Source organism: Clarias gariepinus, chromosome 21 (assembly GCF_024256425.1).
Source record: "Clarias gariepinus isolate MV-2021 ecotype Netherlands chromosome 21, CGAR_prim_01v2, whole genome shotgun sequence".
Classification (NCBI taxonomy): Eukaryota; Metazoa; Chordata; class Actinopteri; order Siluriformes; family Clariidae; genus Clarias; species Clarias gariepinus.
Window position 1 is genome coordinate 14,827,064 of NC_071120.1, and position 20,392 is coordinate 14,847,455.

Genomic DNA, 20,392 nt, shown 5'->3' on the forward strand with positions numbered 1-20,392 from the left:
AAACAAATTTTAATATTAGTGTACACAAAGATAGCCAGAGTAAATACAAAATGCAGCTTTTAAATCCTGATTTCATTTATTAAGGCAGGTTTTTTAGTTCTTTTACATAAATGAAATCATAATTTTAAACTGCATTTTGTATTTATCAATTAAATGTAACAAATATGCAACAACGACAACAACAAAAAACACAGCAAGGGGATTATGTATAATCATAATATAATTCCACCATTTTAAATTTTAAAGGGCAGTATAATGCTGTGAATATTATCATTATTAAAAGTGGTAGTCGTAGCAGGAGCAGGAGTTGTTATTGTTGCTGCTGTTGATGATGACGATGATGATGATTTCGAATTGGCCCCATCATGCCGCTGTTCCCAGGATATGCTCAGTCACAATCACTGCTGGAGACGAATAAACAAATACATACTTGATTACCTTTTTAAACTTTGCCCCATGTTTAACAGAAAGCGGTCGTGCCACAGCATCGCTCACCAGCCAATCAGCGCAGCGCTGTCCTCGCGCTTCACTCCGGATAGTTTCGCGCGCGACTGGGTCGCGAGCTTGCTGGGGGGCGCTAAGGAGACGAGAATGATAAAGCTCATTACAGGCTAATTAAAGGCCTGGATTAATACATTAAAAAAAAAAAAAAAAACGATGGATTTGAACATAGCTCACGAGGAGGTAGTTACAACCGACACTGAGACTGAAGAAGCAGATGAGATATTTTACATGAACAGGTAACGGCTAACTCCACGGCTAAGTTAGCTTGTTAATGAGAAGCCAATTAGCCATGGTTATGTAATACAGTATATACCTAGTAAACACTCACATATTTTTTTTGCTATTTTCTTTTAGTTATCAGATATGTTTTAGTTATTACAGGTTGAATTGACAGACACTTGGCTGGTGTTTAATTTGTTGTGATTTTCCACAGACTGTTGATGGGAACAGCAGGAGCACTCTCTGCAGCCTCTCTCCACACTTCTCCACTGTCCTGTAACCCTACTCCCCAAGGTATTAACTCACTAAAACACCTTACTAACTCAACATGCAGTAAGGATAAGTTACACAAGCACATCAGCAGTACAACTACTAAATAGACCTTATTAGCAGATTAGATTTCAACATTACAGCCTCAGGCAATAAATAACCTACAGTAGGTATCAGGAAAAGAGAATGTGACAGAACTAAAGTCTAACAATAAGAGATTGGGAATACTTATTGGGCATTCGTTTATTTTCACCAAGTGTTTCTTGACAGGAATTTCACCAGAGATTGGTCTTATCACTCACAGAGGGGTGAGGCAGTGTTTTGGCAGCAGTCAGGTAAAATGCACATACATACAAATTTGTGGACACCTGAGCATAATGCTCATATGTACTTCTTCCCCAAACCTTTTCTACAAAGTTAAAAGTATTATGGTTTTCTTTAGATTCAACAAAAAGGCCCAAACCTCTTTCAGCATGACAGTGCCCCTGTGCACAAAGCAAACACATGGTTTGACAAGGTTCGGGTAAAATACCTCCCTGTTGAGTCTGGTTTCTTTTAAGGTTTCTTCCTATTGCCATCTCAGGAAGTTTTCCTTGCCACCCTTGCCCTCGGCTTGCTCATCAGGAACAATCTGATCATTTTGATTCCTACACATTTTTTCACATTACATACACATTTTTCACATTTCATGCACATTTTTTTTTAATCCATAAAGCTGCTTTGCGACAATGACCATTGTTAAAAGCTCATATAAAAAAATTTAATTAAATTGAATTGTGTCTGACGTCATAGGCAATAGAGCACTGGTGGCTTAGTGGTAGGTGTTGCAAAAGGTCAGGGTTCGAGCTTCAAAAACTGAATGAACTGTCTGTCCCAAGCACAAATAAAATGGGAAGGTTACATCAGGAAGGACATCTGGTGTAAAACCTGTGCCAAGTTTGTGTGCGGACTGGATGTTCCACTGTGGCGACCCATTGCCAGGAGCAGGCGAAAGACCAACAACAATTTATTTTAATTGCAACAACTAAAAAAAATTATGATTACTGTTAAATAGTATGAGTTACGATACTCATTAATGCAAATAAAGAATGATTAATATGAATGAGTACAAAAAACAAACAAAAAAATGATAGTTCTGTTCACTTAAAATGTAAAACATCCTCAAAACTTGAATTGAACCTTGTGCCCAGGCCTTTTCACCTGAAACCAGTGACTAATTTCACTAACAATCCTCCCCTGTTAATGTGGACCTCATCAAAATATACTGGAAAGCCTTTTCAAAAGAGGTTCTCATATCAGCAAAGAAGGGACTAAATCTGGACTGGCCTTGTGCTTCAACTAAGACGTGTTATGGTTAGGTGTCTACCAACTTTCGGCCATATTGTGTATTATCCTGTGTTCATGGTTAAAATGTTGGGGATTCCTTATTTCCCAGAATAACGACCTGAAGAATATTGCAGATGGGGCAAAAAAAATATATACATTTCACTTTTTTTTTTTACAGAATAGGGACAGCCCACTGATAAACGCGTTATGGCAGAGCAACACTGTTTGCAATGAGAATGAGGTGTCAACAAAAATGGATCAGTCAGAAGGTAAGCAAGCATATAGTAGGTATCAGGAAAAAAGAATGTGACAGAACTGAAGTAGGTAAAGAAGTGTAGGATGACAGACAAAATGACAGATGTAACAAACATAATGGAAATTTGTCTGTGTAAGATTCATATATCAATAGAAAAAAACTTGCTTAAAAACAAGAATTAGAAAAAAAGTTTAGTGTTTAGGAGTTTTTGTGTTTAGTGGGTTTCCTTTGGGTCTCCCAGTTTCCTCCCACAGTTCAACAACCTACAGATTAGGCTAATTGGGGTTTCCAAATTGCCCGTAGTCTGTTCACAAACATGAATCAATTTTTTTGGAATTAAATAACTGAAATAAATAACTGAAAAGTGTAATTATTGCATAATTATTCAGCCCCCTGAGTCAATACTTTGTAGAACCACCTTTTTCTGCAATTACAGCTGCCAGTCTTTTAGGGTATGTCTCTACCAGCTTTGCACATCTAGAGACTGAAATCCTTGCCCATTCTTCTTTGCAAAATACTGTAGCTCCAGCTCAGTCAGATTGGATGGACAGCGTTTGTAAACAGCAGTTTTCAGATCTTGCCACAGATTCTCGATTGGATTTAGATCTGGACTTTGACTGGGCTATTCTTTTTTTTTTTTTTTGCAAATATTTTTATTGAAAAAAGGAAAACAATACAGTACTTGCAGTTACAGACATACAATTTACCTTTCTTCATTTTTCTAAATAAATATATATATTTATATATTATAAAAAAAAAAAAACTAAACAAAAACACTCAAAAAACACACACCCCAATCACCAACACTGGCCACCCCACCCCCGTCCCACACGGCTCAACACAACCACCAAACATATTACATAAATATAACAGTAACAGTTATATATTTAATCAGGCAACACCTCCAGGCTAGTAAAATAAGAAATAAAAGGTTGCCAATTGTAAAATTTGGCTGTACATCCTCTTAATGTATATTAAATTTTTTTAAGTTAAAAAAAAAACCATGACATCCTTAAGCCACTGGAAGATAGTAGGATGCTTAACAGACTTCCAGTGCAACAATAATAGACGTCTAGCTAATAAGGATGTAAAAGCTATGATATCCATTTGTGTAGAATTAAGTGTAAGTGAGCGATCAGGAATCCCAAATATAGCAATTAAAGGACAACGTTGGAGAGTTACCCAAAGAACAGTTGACATAATAGCAAAATAATCTGTCCAGAAATCTTCTAGCTCAGGACATAGAAAGATTTCTCCCTAAGGTGACAGGGAGAGCCATGACATTTATCACATTTGTTTTCCACATCCGGATACATTTCAGAAAGTCTAGACTTAGAGTAATGTACGACCATACAATGTAATGTATGACCTTAAATTAAATAAGTCCAAGACGAGCACGAGATGTGGAAGACCGTACCCTCGCTATAGCCTGTTCCCAGGACTCCTCATGTGTTTGAATTCCCATGTAGACTTAAGCTTAACATTTGAGTGGATACTAAGAGAAAGGATAGAATCATAGAGTTTAGAAATGGTTCCACTATGATGAGGAATAAATGATATCATAGTTTCCCACTGCTGTTCTGGAGGTAAAGAGTGGAAATTAGGGAAACACTTGGCAACAAAATTTTGAATTTGAAAATAGCGAAACAGGTGGGTAATGGGGAGACCATAACGAGATGACAAATTGGCAAAACAATCGAAGACACCATCCACATGTAAATATTTAAATTGTTTTATACCCTTTTCACTCCACACTGAGAATGTCCAGTCCAAGAGTGATGATGGAAACAAATGGTTATCGTTTAGAGGACCCGAGCAAGATGCCCTTACAAATTTATAGTGCCGTCTAAACTGAAACCAGATCTTAAGTGTGTTAAGAACCACTTGATTATTAGTATACATAGAGGGTTTTATAGGTAAAGAGGAATAGAGAAGAGCCGGTATAGAAGATCCCTTACAGGATGATAGCTCCAATTTACACCAAGAGAATCCAGAAGCTTTTAACCAGTAGCAAAGTTTATGGAAGTGAGCAGCCCAGTAGTAAGCTAGAAAATTAGGTAATGCAAGTCCTCCACTGACTTTGCATCTTTGCAGTAAAGTTTTACGAACCCTAGGTGGCTTCCCTCCCCAAATAAAAGAACCAATAATCTTGTCCAGTGAGACAAAAAAATGTTTTGGCAAAAATAAGGGAATTGACTGAAACAAAAATAAAAATTTTGGTTAGATATTCATTTTAACAAAATTAATCTTACCGATTAATGAAAGGGGGAGATTACCCCATCTTTGAATATCAGATGTAACCCTTGATAAAAGGGGAGTAAAATTAGCTGATTTAAGGCCAGATAGAGAACGAGTCACATTAATCCCCAAGTATTTAAACCCCGATGGACTAAGATGACAGGGTAGATCGGACTGTTGAAGTTGACATGCGGACGTATTAATGGGAAAACACTCACTTTTCCCCAAATTTAATTTATAACCAGAAAACGAGCTAAAATTCTCCAGAATACCTAAAACAGCAGGGATGGAGAGTGAAGGATCGCTTATATATAACAAAAAATCATCTGCATACAATGATAATTTATGTTTAATTCTATTACAAATGATTCCCTTGAATACAGAGGAAGATCTCAATGTAATGGACAGAGGCTCGATGACGATGGCAAAGAGTAAAGGTGACAAAGGGCAACCTTGACAACATCCACGACCCAGAGCAAAATAATAAGAATAAACATCATTAGTATGAACACTGGCTTTAGGGGACGAATAAAGAAGCGAATCCAAGAAATAAATTTATCGCCAAATCCAAATTTCTTTAAAACTGCAAACAAGTACTCCCACTCCACCTTATTGAAAGCCTTTTCAGCATCCAAAGAAATAACAAATTCGGGAAGTTCAGATAGATGCTTTGAGTAAATAACATTAAAGAGTGTACGAGTATTAAAAAACAATTGACGTCTCTTTATAAAGCCATTTTGCTCTTCAGATATAATACCAGGAAGCACATCCTCTAGGCGAGATGCAATCACTTTAGCCAACACCTTTACATCGGCATTAAGCAGAGATAATAAGGGTTTGAAAGATTATGAAGAAATTTGTTAATTTTAGCTTTGTCCGTAGGAAATTCTGACTTATATAAAGAAGCGTAATATGCTTTAAAGATAGAATTAATTTCCAAGGGATCTGTGGTAATCGTGTCATAAGTGTTTTTAATACTAGGTATTAAACGCGAAGTGGCTTGTCGTCGTAACTGATGTGCCAGCAATCGACTTGCCTTGTCGCCATATTCATAATATGAGCCACGACTGCGTAGTAACAAGCGCTCTGCCTCTTTAGTTAACATTAGATTAAAGTCTGCTTGCAAATCAAGACGCTGCTTCAGTAATTCTGGAGAAGGGTTGAGTGCATAACTTTGATCAAGGTTACTTATTGCAGATGTAAGTTCTTTAAGCCTGGCATTATTCTTTTTATTAGCAAGAACAGAGTAAGAAATACTTTGACCTCTCAGGTAGCATTTAAGTGTCTCCCATAGTAGAGAATTCACAAAATTCTTTATCTGCCAGAAGAAGAGAGTTAAATCTCCAAAGTAGTGGGCTACGTTTATAGGTAGAAAGTTGAATATCCATTAGCAGAGGTGAATGATCAGATATTACAATACCAGAATAGTCAGAAGAATTAACACATGAATTAAGAGTTCTGTCAATAAAAAAGTAATCAATCCTGGAATAAGAATGGTGCACCTGAGAGAAAAAAGAAAATTTTTTGATTGAAGAGTTGCGAAATCTCCACGGATCAATAAGATCGTTCTTTTTCATAAAATCTAAAAATATTTTAGACATAGATGATTGAGTCAGATTACGAGGATTAGATCGATCCAAGATGGGATCAAAAACACAATTCAGATCTCCACTGAGGATCAGCAAATGGGTATCCAGGAAGGGGATGTTACTCAGCAATCTATTAGCGAATTAAGCATCATCAAAATCTGGGGCATATACATTTACTAACAAAACTTTTTTTTGCATTAGGGTACCAGCAACAATGATGTATCTACCATTCCTATCAGCGATAACATTGGTCAATGTGAATTGAACTTTCTTATTAATGAGAATGGCAACTCCTCTAGCTTTCGAATTAAAGTTTGAGTGAAAGACCTGACCTACCCAAGGGCTATATAACCTATAATGATCTTTAATGCGCAGATGAGTCTTCTGTAAAAATGCAATATCACAATTTAAACGTTTCAAGTGTGTGAAAACCATTTCTTAACAGGGTTACCCATACCTCTGACATTCCAACTAATGAATCTAAGAGGCATGCCTGACCCAGCAATGCTGAGATCTATATTGCCACTAACCATTAAAAAAAAACAAAAAAAAAAACACAACAGCCAAAATGTCAGTGGTCGTAAAGAACCGAAATGGGACACCCCCCCTCTACCCCCAAATACCCCTAAACACAAATACACCTAAAGTCTTCACATAACAGAACAAAGGAGACAGCAGTGTTCCCCCAAAAAGCAAAAATGATCCACTAAAGTAAATGGACTAACCGGAGCCCAAACAAAAATGAGAGAGAAAAAAACTCCCACCGACTTTGGTGTGCGTGTAACTATAAACACGTTATATATATAAAAAAAAACTAACAGTACAAAATACTGTTTCTTTAGAAGGTGAACATTCCAACAAAACAACAAAAATATGTAAAAATACAAATAAACAAGTCCTGTGCAAATAGATGGAGTAAGCATAGAAAAGATTGTGCTGGACTGATCCGGAGTACAAGAGTATAATATACGATTTAATCTTCTTATATAAAAGTGTGAATAAAAAAGCAAACAAACAGTACGGTAATTAGAGCAACACAGTTAAAAAATATATTATAATAATTAAAAATGCGCATGTAGCGTTAACCCTAATGAGACCGTAAACACTTAGCAGCATTATACACCAAACTGAAGGGCTGTTGAGGCTCACCCAGAAATCACAGTTTTGACATAATCACTGGCTTCATCAGCTGACACAAAGTTCTTCTCAACACCCTTATATGTGATGCGAAGTCGCGCTGGATGAAACAGACCGTACTGAACACCTTCAATGCCACGCAGCTGCTGCCTGACCGTATTGAATGCAGCCCGAGCGCGTGTTATCTTAGCAGTGTAGTCAGGAAAGACTGAGATGGACTGGTCTCCAACTTTAATCTGTCGGCGTTCTCTAGCGCGACGTAAAATGTCAACACAGTCAGTGTGGTAATAACACCCTGTATACAATGGCTTGTGGACGGTCGCCGGGCTTAGGTGTGGGTTGGAGGGTCCTGTGGGAACGATCCAAAAGCGGCTCCTTCTCCAGATTAAAGGCTTCCTTTAGCAAGGAGGCCACAGCCGCAGTGGTGCACGTGTCAGGGGCCTCCGGTACTCCCACTATCCTAACATTGTTACGGCATGACCTAGACTCCAAGTCTTCACATTTATTTTCCAGCTTGGTTACGTTAGCTGTGAGGCACTTAATAGTATTTTTCATTTCGGCTATGTCGTCCGAGCACACAGTAAGAGCGTGCTTCATCTCCCTGACTGTACCTTTTAGCTCGGACACGATAGCATCATTAGCAGCTTTATCAATCGCCAGCTGCGTTTTCACCGCTTGCAAGTCGAACTTAATAGTAGACAAAACATCATCGAGAGTATCCTGAAGTTCTTTTTAAAAAAATATTGGCAATATCTTTCCTCAGCGAGGCTAACAACTCGACTTTAAGAGCATCCATATCCGGATTAGCTTGGCTCGAGGGGGGCTTTACAGGTGACGACTCACTCGAGGATGTGGTCACGGCTTGCAAACTAGGCCTCAGTTGTGTTTGAATAGTACTGCGAGTTTTAACATTTTTTGCTGCCATTTTACGCAGTCCCGAGTAAAACCTCTCAACTCAGCGAACTACAAAATAAAACAGGACTAAAATTATGGCCAAAAAGCGCAAATGAATAACAATTTAATCAAAATTGGTGGGAGCTCCCAAACTCACGTCCTACTCCATCAACGCTCAACCAGAAGTCCCCTGACTGGGCTATTCTAACACATGGATATGTTTTGTTTTAAACCATTCCATTGTTGCCCTGGCTTTATGTTTAGGGTCGTTGTCCTGCTGGAAGGTGAACCTCCGCCCCAGTCTCAAGTCTTTTGCAGACTCCAAGAGGTTTTCTTCCAAGGTTGCCCTGTATTTGGCTCCATCCATCTTCCCATCAACTCTGACCAGCTTCCCTGTCCCTGCTAAAGAGAAGCACCCCCCAGAGCATGATGCTGCCACCACCATATTTGACAGTGGGGGTGGTGTGTTCAGAGTGATGTACAGTCTTAGTTTTCCGCCACACATAGCGTTTTGCGTTTTGGCCAAAAGGTTCCATTTCCAAGGTTCCAGACACCTTCTTCCATATGTTTGCTGTTTCCCCCACATGGCTTGTGGCAAACTGCAAATGGGACTTAACATGGGGGTTAACAACGGCTTTCTTCCTGCCACTCTTTCATAAAGGCCAACTTTGTGCAGTGCATGACTAATAGTTGTCCTATGGACAGATTCCCCCACCTGAGCTGTAGATCTCTGCAGCTCGTCAAGAGTCACCATGGGCCTCTTGGCTGCATTTCTGATCAGCGCTCTCCTTGTTTCGGCCTGTGAGTTTAGGTGGACGGCCTTATCTTGGTAGGTTTACAGTTGTGCAATACTCCTCCCATTTCTGAATGATTGCTTGAACAGTGCTCCGTGGGATGTTCAAGGCTTTGAAAATCTTTTCGTAGCCTAAGCCTGCTTTAAATTTCTCAATTACTTTATCCCTGACCTGTCTGGTGTGTTCTTTGGACTTCATGGTGTTGTTGCTCCCAATATTCTCTTAGACAACCTCTGAGGCCGTCACAGAGCAGCTGTATTTGTACTGACATTAGATTACACACAGGTGCACTGTATTTAGTCATTAGCACTCATTAGGCAATGTCTATGGGCAACTGACTGCACTCAGACCAAAGGGGGCTAAATAATTACGCACACCCCACTTTGCAGTTATTCATTTGTAAAAAATGTTTGGAGTCATGTATGATTTTTGCTTCAATTCTCAAGTACAACACTTTGTATTGGTCTTTCACATGGAATTCCAATGAAATTGATTCATGTTTGTGGCTGTAATGTGACAAAATGTGGAACAGTTCAAGGGGGCCGAATACTTTTGCAAACCACTGTATTTACATTTACTTTTTGGTTTTATTGCTAATGATTAATTGTGGTTTTGATGCAGGGGGCCCAGTGACCGTTACAATGACTCCAACATCCAGAAAATTTTTTACCACGGCCAACCAAGCTCAGTCGAACCCTGTATCATCAGTTCAACATCCCAAACCCCTGTTTACACATGACCTATCACAGTGCATCCGCAGTGGACAGAGTGCAGTTACGGGCAGTCAGGGAAGTGCAAAAAAACATGCACAAGGAACATCTAAATCTAAAAAGCACAAAGGCAGCATTTCTAAAAAAAGGTATGCACAGGTTTACAAACAATAGTGTACTAACATAGGGGCTCAAAGATCTGAGTGGTAGTAATCTATAATATGGACATAACTACAGAAGAAATATTTTTTAGTTTATTTATCACTGATATTTTCTATGCTTAGGTCACAGGCGCCAGAGTGCAGGAATTTATCTTCTGCAAAAGATAAGACGATAAACAGTCCCGTCTTATCCCATCTGTCCACAAGAGGGCATCAGACAACAGGAGCAGGTGCCTCTTCCTGCACGGCTTATTGTATGTGCATTGTAACACCTTAGATTAAATGAGTGTCTACTGTAAGGTGTTTAACAAAAAGTATTTTTACAGACAAGCTAAGAAATATTCTGAGCATTGCAGTGTCATTTTGTGAACAACATCTTCAGAATTTAACAGCTTTAAGCTTCCAAAGCTTGCCAGCTTAGAGTATTCTCAGAATACATGAGATATGGTATAAAGTCTGTAGCAGACATTACACAATCAGATCAGCTAGTTGAACTAAAATCGGTCAAATAATAGTGCAAAAGCTTACAGTAATCAAACATCTAACAATAGGGTATACAGGGGTGCCTGTAGCCTATCCCTGGAGACTAATGAATGGTACATCTCTGGGTAATTCTATAAACAGCATAAAGATGTTTCTGTTTTAATTATATTTTAATTATATTACAAAAACAATTATACAATAATAATTGTTAAGTGATAAAGAGAAACATGATAATGATAAGATGTACTGTTTGCTATTTGCTTGCAGTTGCAAAATCAACATGTGGCAAAACGAATGTTTTACGATTGCACAGCATCCATAAACGAAACAAGTTTGGAGAGACACACGTCCATCTTGCGGTAATGAAAGGAGATCTTCAGGCTGTAAAAAACATGATCGAAGTTGGCGCCTCTGTCAACTTGGCGGATAATGCAGGTACTGTACAGTTGGGGAGAACACAGTCCATAAAATGGTTACGATTAACCCATCACTGAAGCGGTGGTGCTGCTACAGCGTGACACTTTTTTTGCCTGTCGATCACTTGTCTGTGGATATAGAATTTATGGCTTTAATCTTTGAACTTATTTCAGGTTGGACCCCACTTCACGAGGCAGTACTGGGAGGTTATGACACCATTGCCGAAACTCTACTGAAAGCTGGAGCCCGAGTGAACTCTGTCGGACAGGAAGGAATCACACCTTTACACGATGCAGCAGGTCTTGGTAACCTTAAGGTACGTTTTTGCACTGATCTCTTGTCTTGTTTTCTTGCAGACAATTTATGTTTGTTGAACCATGGTCCTATTTTTGTGATTGTACTGTAGCTTGTTCAGCTGTTGTTAAAGTGGGGTGCTGATCCAATAATGAAGAATCAAAAGGGAGACAGTGCGCTTGACCTCAGTGAAGACAGGAGAATAGAGTTACTACTGAGACGCTATGCAGACAAGGGTGGTAGAGTAAGTAGCTTTCAACAAAATACACACATGCTTGGAAACATACCTAGATCAGATGCCGCTTGTATATATATATTTTTTTCATTTCAGTGTACTTGATGCAGTTAAACAGTACAGACTTGGCCCAGTACATGATTACTAATTTAGATATAGATTCTTTATTTTGTACTGCTATTCCAGTCAGCATACGGTAAAAATACTATTATCCAAAGGATTGATGTGATGTTACAGAAGGCTTGGATAGGAGTGTACAACATATATAGTTAGTCCCCGACTTACGAACAAGTTCCGTTCCGGAAGCATGTTCATAGGTCCGATTTGTTCTTAAGTCAGACAAAGTGAGCCTTGTGTGCCTTTGACACAAAGATACAATGTAAAGCATTCCAATCCACTTAAAAATATTGTCCCCTTTTTTTGTTATTGCCGGTCCTAACAAAATGTGAGAAGACACTGTCCCGGCGCTTGTGTATCTATTTGGCTTGACCAGTGACATACTTTTAATAATGAAATTACTGACTGAGCAGTGGGGATGAAAAACAACATTGTCATCAGGGAAACTCTCATTTAAGCATGTCTGATGCGTGTCTTGGATGCATATACACATATACCTGTGTCTTGTATGTCTACATGGTTTGATCGTTAATTGATAAGCCTGGTGCGCACGTAAAGAAGGGGAGTAACAACACACTTTGTCTTGGTTTAATTTTATTTTTGTTTAGCTACAGTATACTGCCTTTATGATTCAGTTGCATTTTTAAATGTTTAATTGAGGCTGAATGAGCTCTGTATCAACGCCTGATGTGTCGATCTACTCAGTAATAGAGATCCAAGTGCCCCAGGTTCGCAGCCTCGTTCTCGAGTGACTTGTAGCTGATATTGTTTAAAACTTAAAAATACAGGATGACCTGAGCCTTCTCAGAAAGTACAACCGGCTTTGTCCTTTCTTGTAGAGTGGCAATGTGTTAATTGACCAGTCCAGTTTGTTATTCAGATGCACTCCCAGGTATTTATACTCAGAGACCATGTCCACTGTCTCTCCCTGGACAGATATCGGAGTCACAGGGGTTCCCCTTTTCCTGAAGTCGACCACCAGCTCCTTCGTTTTCTTGATGTTGAGTTGTAGGTGGTTACGCTCATACCAGAAAACAAAGTCATCCACCACAGACTGATACTCCGAGATGTCACTGTCCTTAATACATCCCACCACCACAGAACCGTCAGAACTTCTGTAAATGGCATTATTCTGAGTTATATTTTAAGTCAGATGTATAGAGGGTGAAAAGAAATGGAGACAGAACAGTTCCCTGAGGAGCACCAGTGCTGCAGATAAATGTGTCAGACACGCAGTTTTGTAATCTGACATACTGGAGATGGCATGTCAAATAGTCCATGATCCATGAGACCAGGGGAGTGTCAATTTGCATGGTCCTTAGTTTCTCCCCCAGTACTGTCGGTCGTATGGTGTTGAAGGCACTGAAGAAATCGGAGAACACTGGTCCCAGGTTTGTTGATACGGCTGATAACTGATAGTATCACTAAAGTTTAAACTCTCATGATCAATGTGGATAAAAATAGTGTGATCATTCATTTATTTGTTCTATTAGTTTTTCTTATAATCTATTGTCCGGTCTGAGGCTGGCCCAAACTGGCAGAATGTTTATTACTGCAGTTCAAAATACATCCAGAAGGTGGCAGCAATGAATAACTCATATACTGTACACTGACAATCGTGCAAATATAAACTTGCAGCTTTTAGCTGCGTGTTAGACATACTTTAACACCATGAGTTATATATAAAACTGTGGACCACCCACAGAGAAAGCCAGAAACATATGCGTATAAATGAATAATAATGGCAAGATACTGTATAAAGCGATTTACTTTAAATGAAATCCAAAGCAAAGAGGCATCTCTAATTCAATAGCCGTCCATCAGTCACTCAAGTAAAATATAAAGGATTGTAGGTGTTAGCCTTGTTAGTTCCCTGTTGCCTATCAATAACTAATTGCTTAATGTGTCAAATAAAACATTTAATAATTGTATTTTAGAATGTATTTTATGAACTGGAGTCTTCAAGTATGATCATCATTACCATAAAAAACTAAATAGCTGATAAACCAATCAACCAATACATTTGTGCAAAGTTCAATTAATATTAAATCTCGTAAATCAGTGGAAATTTATCAAATAGCAATGTCACATTAGTAAGTCATACGGTTGTGCTGTTGGTCTAATTCCCCAACAGCACATATGAATATTGCACCCAAAAAAAAAACATTTATACAACACTGATTGTGTCTGTGTTCTGTACAGGAGGATGTAATCGTATGGATCATCTCCTTAAAGGATAATAAATTACACCACAGTCTATCATGGCAAAACAATTACTTCTCAAACATTAAAAAGAAGCCTTTTATTAGCGTAATTTTCTTAGACTGTTTCGCAGTGTAAGCTATTGTCGGCTGTGATAGAAGCTTTCGGCGGACTGCCAGACTTTTCTGTTATTCCTTCCAAGACATCCATCAATATCTCTGCAGTAGATCTAAGCTTGCGTTTCACTCTGCCAAGCCAGGGGTTTTGCTTCCTGGTGTACCTTCCAGAAAATAAAAAAAATAGCAAGTTAACCCTATACCATGACTTTACAATAATAAAATTCTAGATTTTCCATTACACATATACACTAATCAGCCAAGTCTGATCCACAGAGTTCCCACCCTGCCACTCACAGCACCCAAAGGATCCACTGGCAACATCCTAGGACCAGACACCTCAGCACACCACCAGAGCTGCCCAGGTGGAACCTGCACAAGACTGGGCATAATGTCCATTTTTTACACTCTCGCTGAGTGTAACTTACCCACAAACTAACCTAGTTTAATATTATATTTAGTCTATTGAACTTTACATTGAGGACTCCTATGAACAAACCTTCTAACCTCTTATCACACAGGACGACACTTCAGGTCTTTGTGTTTACATACAGTACAGATGGGTGACAAAGGAATGCCATTGCAACGCTATGGGGGCGCTGTAATTGCTAGTATGGTTGGAATCTATGGTTGTCTTTGTCTTTTTGTCACTTCTCTGTATGTAAACATATTTAGCATATAGCTTAAAAGTTTCAGTTTAAAAGTTCAGTTTCCCTGCTAATTATCATAAGCGCTGACTACCCATGGATCTCTTTGTGCACACATACAGAGATTTATTTATTTATAATAAGGTATTTTATTTTGTTTTTGTATTTTTTATTTCTATTTTTATTGCCACTTTATTGTCATTTTTAGTGCTGTGAAGCACTTTAGTTGCTGTAAAGTGCTACTGTATATAAATAAATGTTGATTGATTGACATACTGAGACTGATCAACAATGTCAAGTAACGACATACGAACTGACCAGTGTTTGCAATAAATTTGCATACCTATTTCTATCTCGTATTGTACACACGTTGGACTTCCACAATATAAATTTATCAGCTTGTAACTACTCTCGCACGATACCTTGCCCTCCAACTCTAGGTATATATCTTTAAACCTTTTTGACTATTTAACTCTTGATGATTAATAATTATTTTTTTCCTCTCCAAATTGGTTAATTTATACTAAGTCCAGAAGCTCACTCAGCTTTGCTTAACTGTTCCACAGGCTGGTACAAGATTAAACTCGTTAAAAACAAGCATGTCTTTTCACAGGGTCTTTAAAAAAGTGCAGCGAGCAACTTGTGTTATCAGCAACCAGAATTGGTAGCCTAGATCTGGAACAGGATACATTGGTTAACAACTGGCCTCATTATCTAGAGAGGCAAAATTTTCTTCATGGACATTACAGCTTTCTAGGGTCATGATAACTTATTACTGGTTTACCAGTTTGTAATATGACTTTTTAAAGTTTACTGCCAAAGAGTGTTTAAATGTGTTTTAATCTGGGATTCCTGTCTGAGTGGATGCAAATTTGGGTAGGGCAAAACTCATGAAGCTAAAGCCTTCACAGAAAAATTCAAATATTAAAATATTTGCATAAAGTGCCATTTCAAACAGACATGGTATATTACAGTGCATGTGGAAATAACTTTGTGGACACCTGATCATCACACCAATTTCTGTTCTTCCCCACACTGCAAAAAATTATAGACTATATTGCCAAAAGTTTTCGCTCGCCAGCCTTCACATATGAATGTGAGTAACATCCGATTTTTAATCCATATCGTTTAATATAATGTTGGCCCATCCTCTGCAACTGTAACAGCTTTAACTTTTCTGTGAAGCCTTTCCACAAGGTTTATGAGAATTTTTACCAATCTTCCAGAAGCGCATTTGTGAGGTCAGACTCTGATGTTGGACAAGAAGGCATGGCTTGTAGTCTCTGCTCTAATTCATCCCAAAGGTGTTCTATGGACCTTGCTTTTTCCACTGGTACGCAGTCATGTTGGAATTAATCTTTTTTTATTTTTTTAAGGAATTAAGCTCGACCTCTTACTTCCAGTGAAACAAACTCTTGTGAAACCAAGACATTTTGGAGTATTTCATGCTCCTAACTTTGTTGGAACAGTTTGGGGACAGCCCTTTCCTGTTCCAACATGACTGCGCACCAGTGCACAAATAAAGGTCCATTAAGAAGTGAGAAGCAAGTTTGGTGTGGAAAAACATGACTTGCCTGACCTCAACCTTTGGGATGAATTAGAGCGGAGACAGTAAGCCAGGCCTTCTTGTCTTGTTTTTGGTCTTCTCTTCTTGTTGGTGAGGTTTATCAGATTGTGAAACTCTAAAATTTGGTTTTAGATTGAAGCTGAGCCTGCAAAGCAGTTCTTGCTGTGTTCGGTACATGCCATCTGGTATTATTTATCATGGACTGTGGTATCTGAACATTAGATCAACTGCTGTTTTTTTCCGTTTGGGGAAAGGTTTACTAGCTGTGTGGTGGGCACAGTGTCATCGCCATAGAGTACAGATGTGCTTTCAGCTCATGCTCAGCCCAAATAAGCCTTCTTTAAACAAATTAAATTATGGCTCAGGACTCTTGGGCCTTGAAATGTGGTGGTAGTGTAGTTTAGGCTACATATTCAGTGCGAGATGAGTAGATAGTAGGTTATAAACATTTATAATTCAACAGATGGACTGTCATCTACCCTATCGTATTTCATGCCTTTTTCCAGTTCAGGGTGGTTTTATTGATTCAGTACTGGTTAGAGTTCATGTTTGAGTTGCATTAAAATTTTGTAAAAAAAAAAAAAAAAAAATGTAAGTAGCTTAGTGCTACGCCTTTTATCCAGCATTTACATTGATTTGAACTTGGTATGGATTTGGCACCTATTAACTGTTCTGTAGCCATAAAATATTGGAAACATAAATAAAAGACTGTATTATCTGTTTTAAGTGAGGTAGCACTAAGTTTCCACCGCTGTCTTACCATAGCCGCAAACTACATGAATGGGCATGCATGAATAACACAACAAGGATAGCAGCTATTTATCCTCTGCTATACTTATACTGTATTACATATAGCACACTAGGTGATGAAGTTTCATTCTATGGTTTAAATTGAAATTAGTGTACATAATGTTTAATATAAAAATGATTAATCTCAGTCTTCTAACGATGAATAAACGGATTCTCACTGGCTCATTCTCTATACAGCTCACTCTGTGTAGGGTCACAGGGAGCCAGAAGCATGGCACAGGGGACTTGCGGCCCTATATACTGTACCTGGTACAATCTATCGCAGGCCAGACACACACAAACTCACTTACACACTATGGGTAATTGGGAAATGCCAATTAACCTGAACTGTATGTCTGTGCATCTGTATGGATTGTGGAAGTTAAAAGGAGTACCCAGAAGAAGCAGTCCAAGCACAAGGAGAAGATGCAAACTATATGGTCACTCGCCTGAAGGCAGGACCCGAACCCTTGACCCCGGACATGCGAGGCCACAGTGTTGTCTATGATAACAGACTTGAACAGCTTAACTTTGTGTTTCAGATTTAACATACATGTAGACTTTTAAACAGCTACTCTGTTACGTATCATTGTGATCCAGCACGTTTAGAATTTATGTATTAGTCGAAAAAAGCATTGCTGATTCTTTAAGTAAGCCAAATACTGTGTAGTTTCCCCTTTGTGCCACCAAAACAGCACTAACCCCTTAAAGCATGTCTCTACATGATCACTGAAGGTGTGCTAATGTTCTCCATATCAGTTTTTCTGTGTGTGTTTTACCCAGAGGACAAGACAGTCTACTGCTAAAGATAAGGCAAAGAAAGATCCGCAGGCAAGTGAAGCTGAAGTTCGTCCAGCTGTTTGTCCAGACTCACTGGATCCAGCAAACCTTCTAGACACTTACTCTGAAAATCCTGAAGGTACTGTATGCAGATATAGTGTAGAAGGAGGAAAAATTATATTCTGTGTGTATTCTGTGTGTAATTATACGTGAGCATTAAACATGTAAGGTCAAGACATTACATGAGAAAAGTACCTTACTGTGGTATCTTTTTATTTCTTAGCAAAGTCATCAGCTCAAATTTTGCCCCAACAAAGTGGCAAAAAAAAAAAAGGAGATAATGATGGATCCTTTCCTCTTCAAGGACAAGCGTGTCCAGGATCTGACATTATATCTTGCCCAGACAGTGATCCCGACAGCGATATCACTGTGGATTACACTGAGACTCAATCATCATCACCTGAACACTGGGCTTTAAGTGCTACTCAGGATTTTTCTGGAGCCACATACCGTTAGTATGACCAGAACTGTCTCTGCAAACTGTAACTAATGTCTGCACTTGTATTTTTTTCCATGTTTGTGTTAACATGTTAATGCTTCTGTTAAGGGTTGATGTTAAAACATCATTCATAAAACAAAAATAAACAGTTAGAAAATACATCACAAAATATAATTGTGCATTGGTATTTGTCAGAATCAGAGTTATGTACTTCATATGATGCATCCTTTGTCGTTTCTACACTTACAATTTGCAAATGTACACCGAACAGCCTTAACATTAGCAATTCCAATCAAGTGAACAGATTACATTACATTGATTACCAATCATATATCAATGACCTGGTAGCAGGATCATGTGCATCCAAGGCTCTATTCCTGTAGGGATCAAAAGGCTAGTCTACTGTATGTGATCGAATCCCACAGAAAAGCCTGCGTAGCACATATTGAAAATAGAGTTAATGCTGGCTATGATAGAAAGGTACAGTATCATCAGTACATCATAGCTTGGTGTGTATGGTGATTAGCAGGCAAAAGAGTTTAAGGTTGTTGGTCCGTCCTCCACATTTTCCCAGATCTCAATCTGATTGAGTATCCATGGAATGTGCTGGACAAACAATTCTGATCCATGACTTCCCCACCTTGCGGTGTAGAGCATTTAAAGGATCTGCTGCTAACATCCTGGTGCCAGATACCACAGCACACCTTCAGAGATCATGTAAAAACATGCTTTGAGGGGTCAGTGCTGTTTTGGTGGCACAAAGGCGAAACTACACAGTACCTGGCTTACTCAATATTTTTACTGAGTGTTATGGCCGATTGGTTTATGTTTTCAATGCTCAGCATAATTTTTCCAGTTATGAAAGAATAACGGGTGAGCCAGCTTTGCAATCTTGTTAGCTCCCTTTAAATAATCTACTGTACTGTACATTTCAAACAGTCTGGAAAGCTGCCACATTCACACACCCATGGTCTAATTTAATTTAAGTGATTAGAAGGCTACTTTAGGTTTGGGTTATTAAACATATTCAGTTATTAGATCATATTGGTGAAGTATATTAGGTTTCATTTGAACATGTTGATGATTTTTAGGATTAGTTGGTGAGGCATTGAGGGGAACTGAGCACACTGTGAAAGAGGAGGTAATATCATGAGTAATAATATAATATTAACACAAATAGTCCTATTTTTTTTCAAATTATTTATTCTAATAGTTGAATATATATATATATATATATATATATATATATATATGTCTATCTTTCAGAGTTTGGTTTCAGGTGCTAATAAAACAAACCCAAAACAACGAAAAAATTCTTGCAGAAACATCATTGATGAAGCAGTCTTGGATGGTTCTAGAAATGATCATGAACCTGTTCTTTTGGAGGATAGCAGTTCAGAAGTTGCCCCAAAAAAAATGCGAAGAATGAGAGTGGCAAGTGATCAAAACTTTTTAGATTACTTGCTCAACTTTGACCTGAACAACATCACTGTTGTAAATGATAGGACTAATGGAGCTGATCCACTGAACAAAAACAGATGTGAGAATTCCTCTCCCACTCCTGATGTTTGTAAAGATACATATCACTCACATGCTCAAATTAGCATGCATCAGCAATGCAGTATTCCGGTCCTTACATCTTGCCGAACTGAAGTCAGTAGCTCATGTGCAGATGAGGAAGTTTTATCCGCAGAAGAATCTTCTGAATCATGCGGATCTCAGTCTTTGCTTATAGGGCTTATTCATAACCAGGGACTCACCTGCAGTCCAGAGCCTCAGATGATAGGGCAATTAAAACTCCCCAATGAGCAGCTAAAACCTGATCATTCAATTAATCAGACAGTCACAAACCAGAGTTATCGTAAAGAATTTCAACAAAAACAAACCTCTTTTTCAGCCATCACCTTTGACAGTAATGTTTTTGCCTCTAAATGCCCTAAAACCAATACAGATGATCTAAAAAGTGCTGCGTATGAAGTTCCTAAAGAAAAAATTCTCCCTGAATTGTTCCCAGTAGAACTTTATTGTCAGAGTAATGCCTCAGACAAATCCATCAAACAACATCAGGGTAAACAGGATGATAAAGTAATCCCATTAAGTTGTTGTCATTGCTCTGTCAGTTCTGCAGACATTCATGCCATTGTATGC

The 20,392-nt window shown here is 38.5% G+C and overlaps 1 protein-coding gene across 1 annotated transcript; it reads left to right on the forward strand.

Annotated features, from left to right (window-relative positions):
- The first annotated feature begins 610 nt into the window (after positions 1-610).
- Positions 611-18,375, forward strand: ankrd31 (ankyrin repeat domain 31). The gene is made up of 11 exons (XM_053481536.1): positions 611-740; positions 938-1,017; positions 1,264-1,328; positions 2,498-2,588; positions 9,849-10,086; positions 10,222-10,328; positions 10,849-11,016; positions 11,172-11,314; positions 11,405-11,536; positions 17,749-17,884; positions 18,029-18,375. Exons 1-11 carry the CDS (start codon positions 658-660, stop codon positions 18,259-18,261), a joined length of 1,476 nt encoding a protein of 491 aa, XP_053337511.1. The 5' UTR covers positions 611-657; the 3' UTR covers positions 18,262-18,375.
- The last annotated feature ends 2,017 nt before the right edge of the window (positions 18,376-20,392 follow it).

Excerpts from the sequence above, each read along its gene's own strand:
- ankrd31 (XM_053481536.1), top strand. The coding sequence starts at position 658 with ATGGATTTGAACATAGCTCACGAGGAGGTAGTTACAACCGACACTGAG. Across the intron at positions 10,087-10,221 it reads GGCAGCATTTCTAAAAAAAG|GTCACAGGCGCCAGAGTGCA; the intron begins GTATGCACAGGT and ends TTCTATGCTTAG. Across the intron at positions 11,017-11,171 it reads CAACTTGGCGGATAATGCAG|GTTGGACCCCACTTCACGAG; the intron begins GTACTGTACAGT and ends AACTTATTTCAG.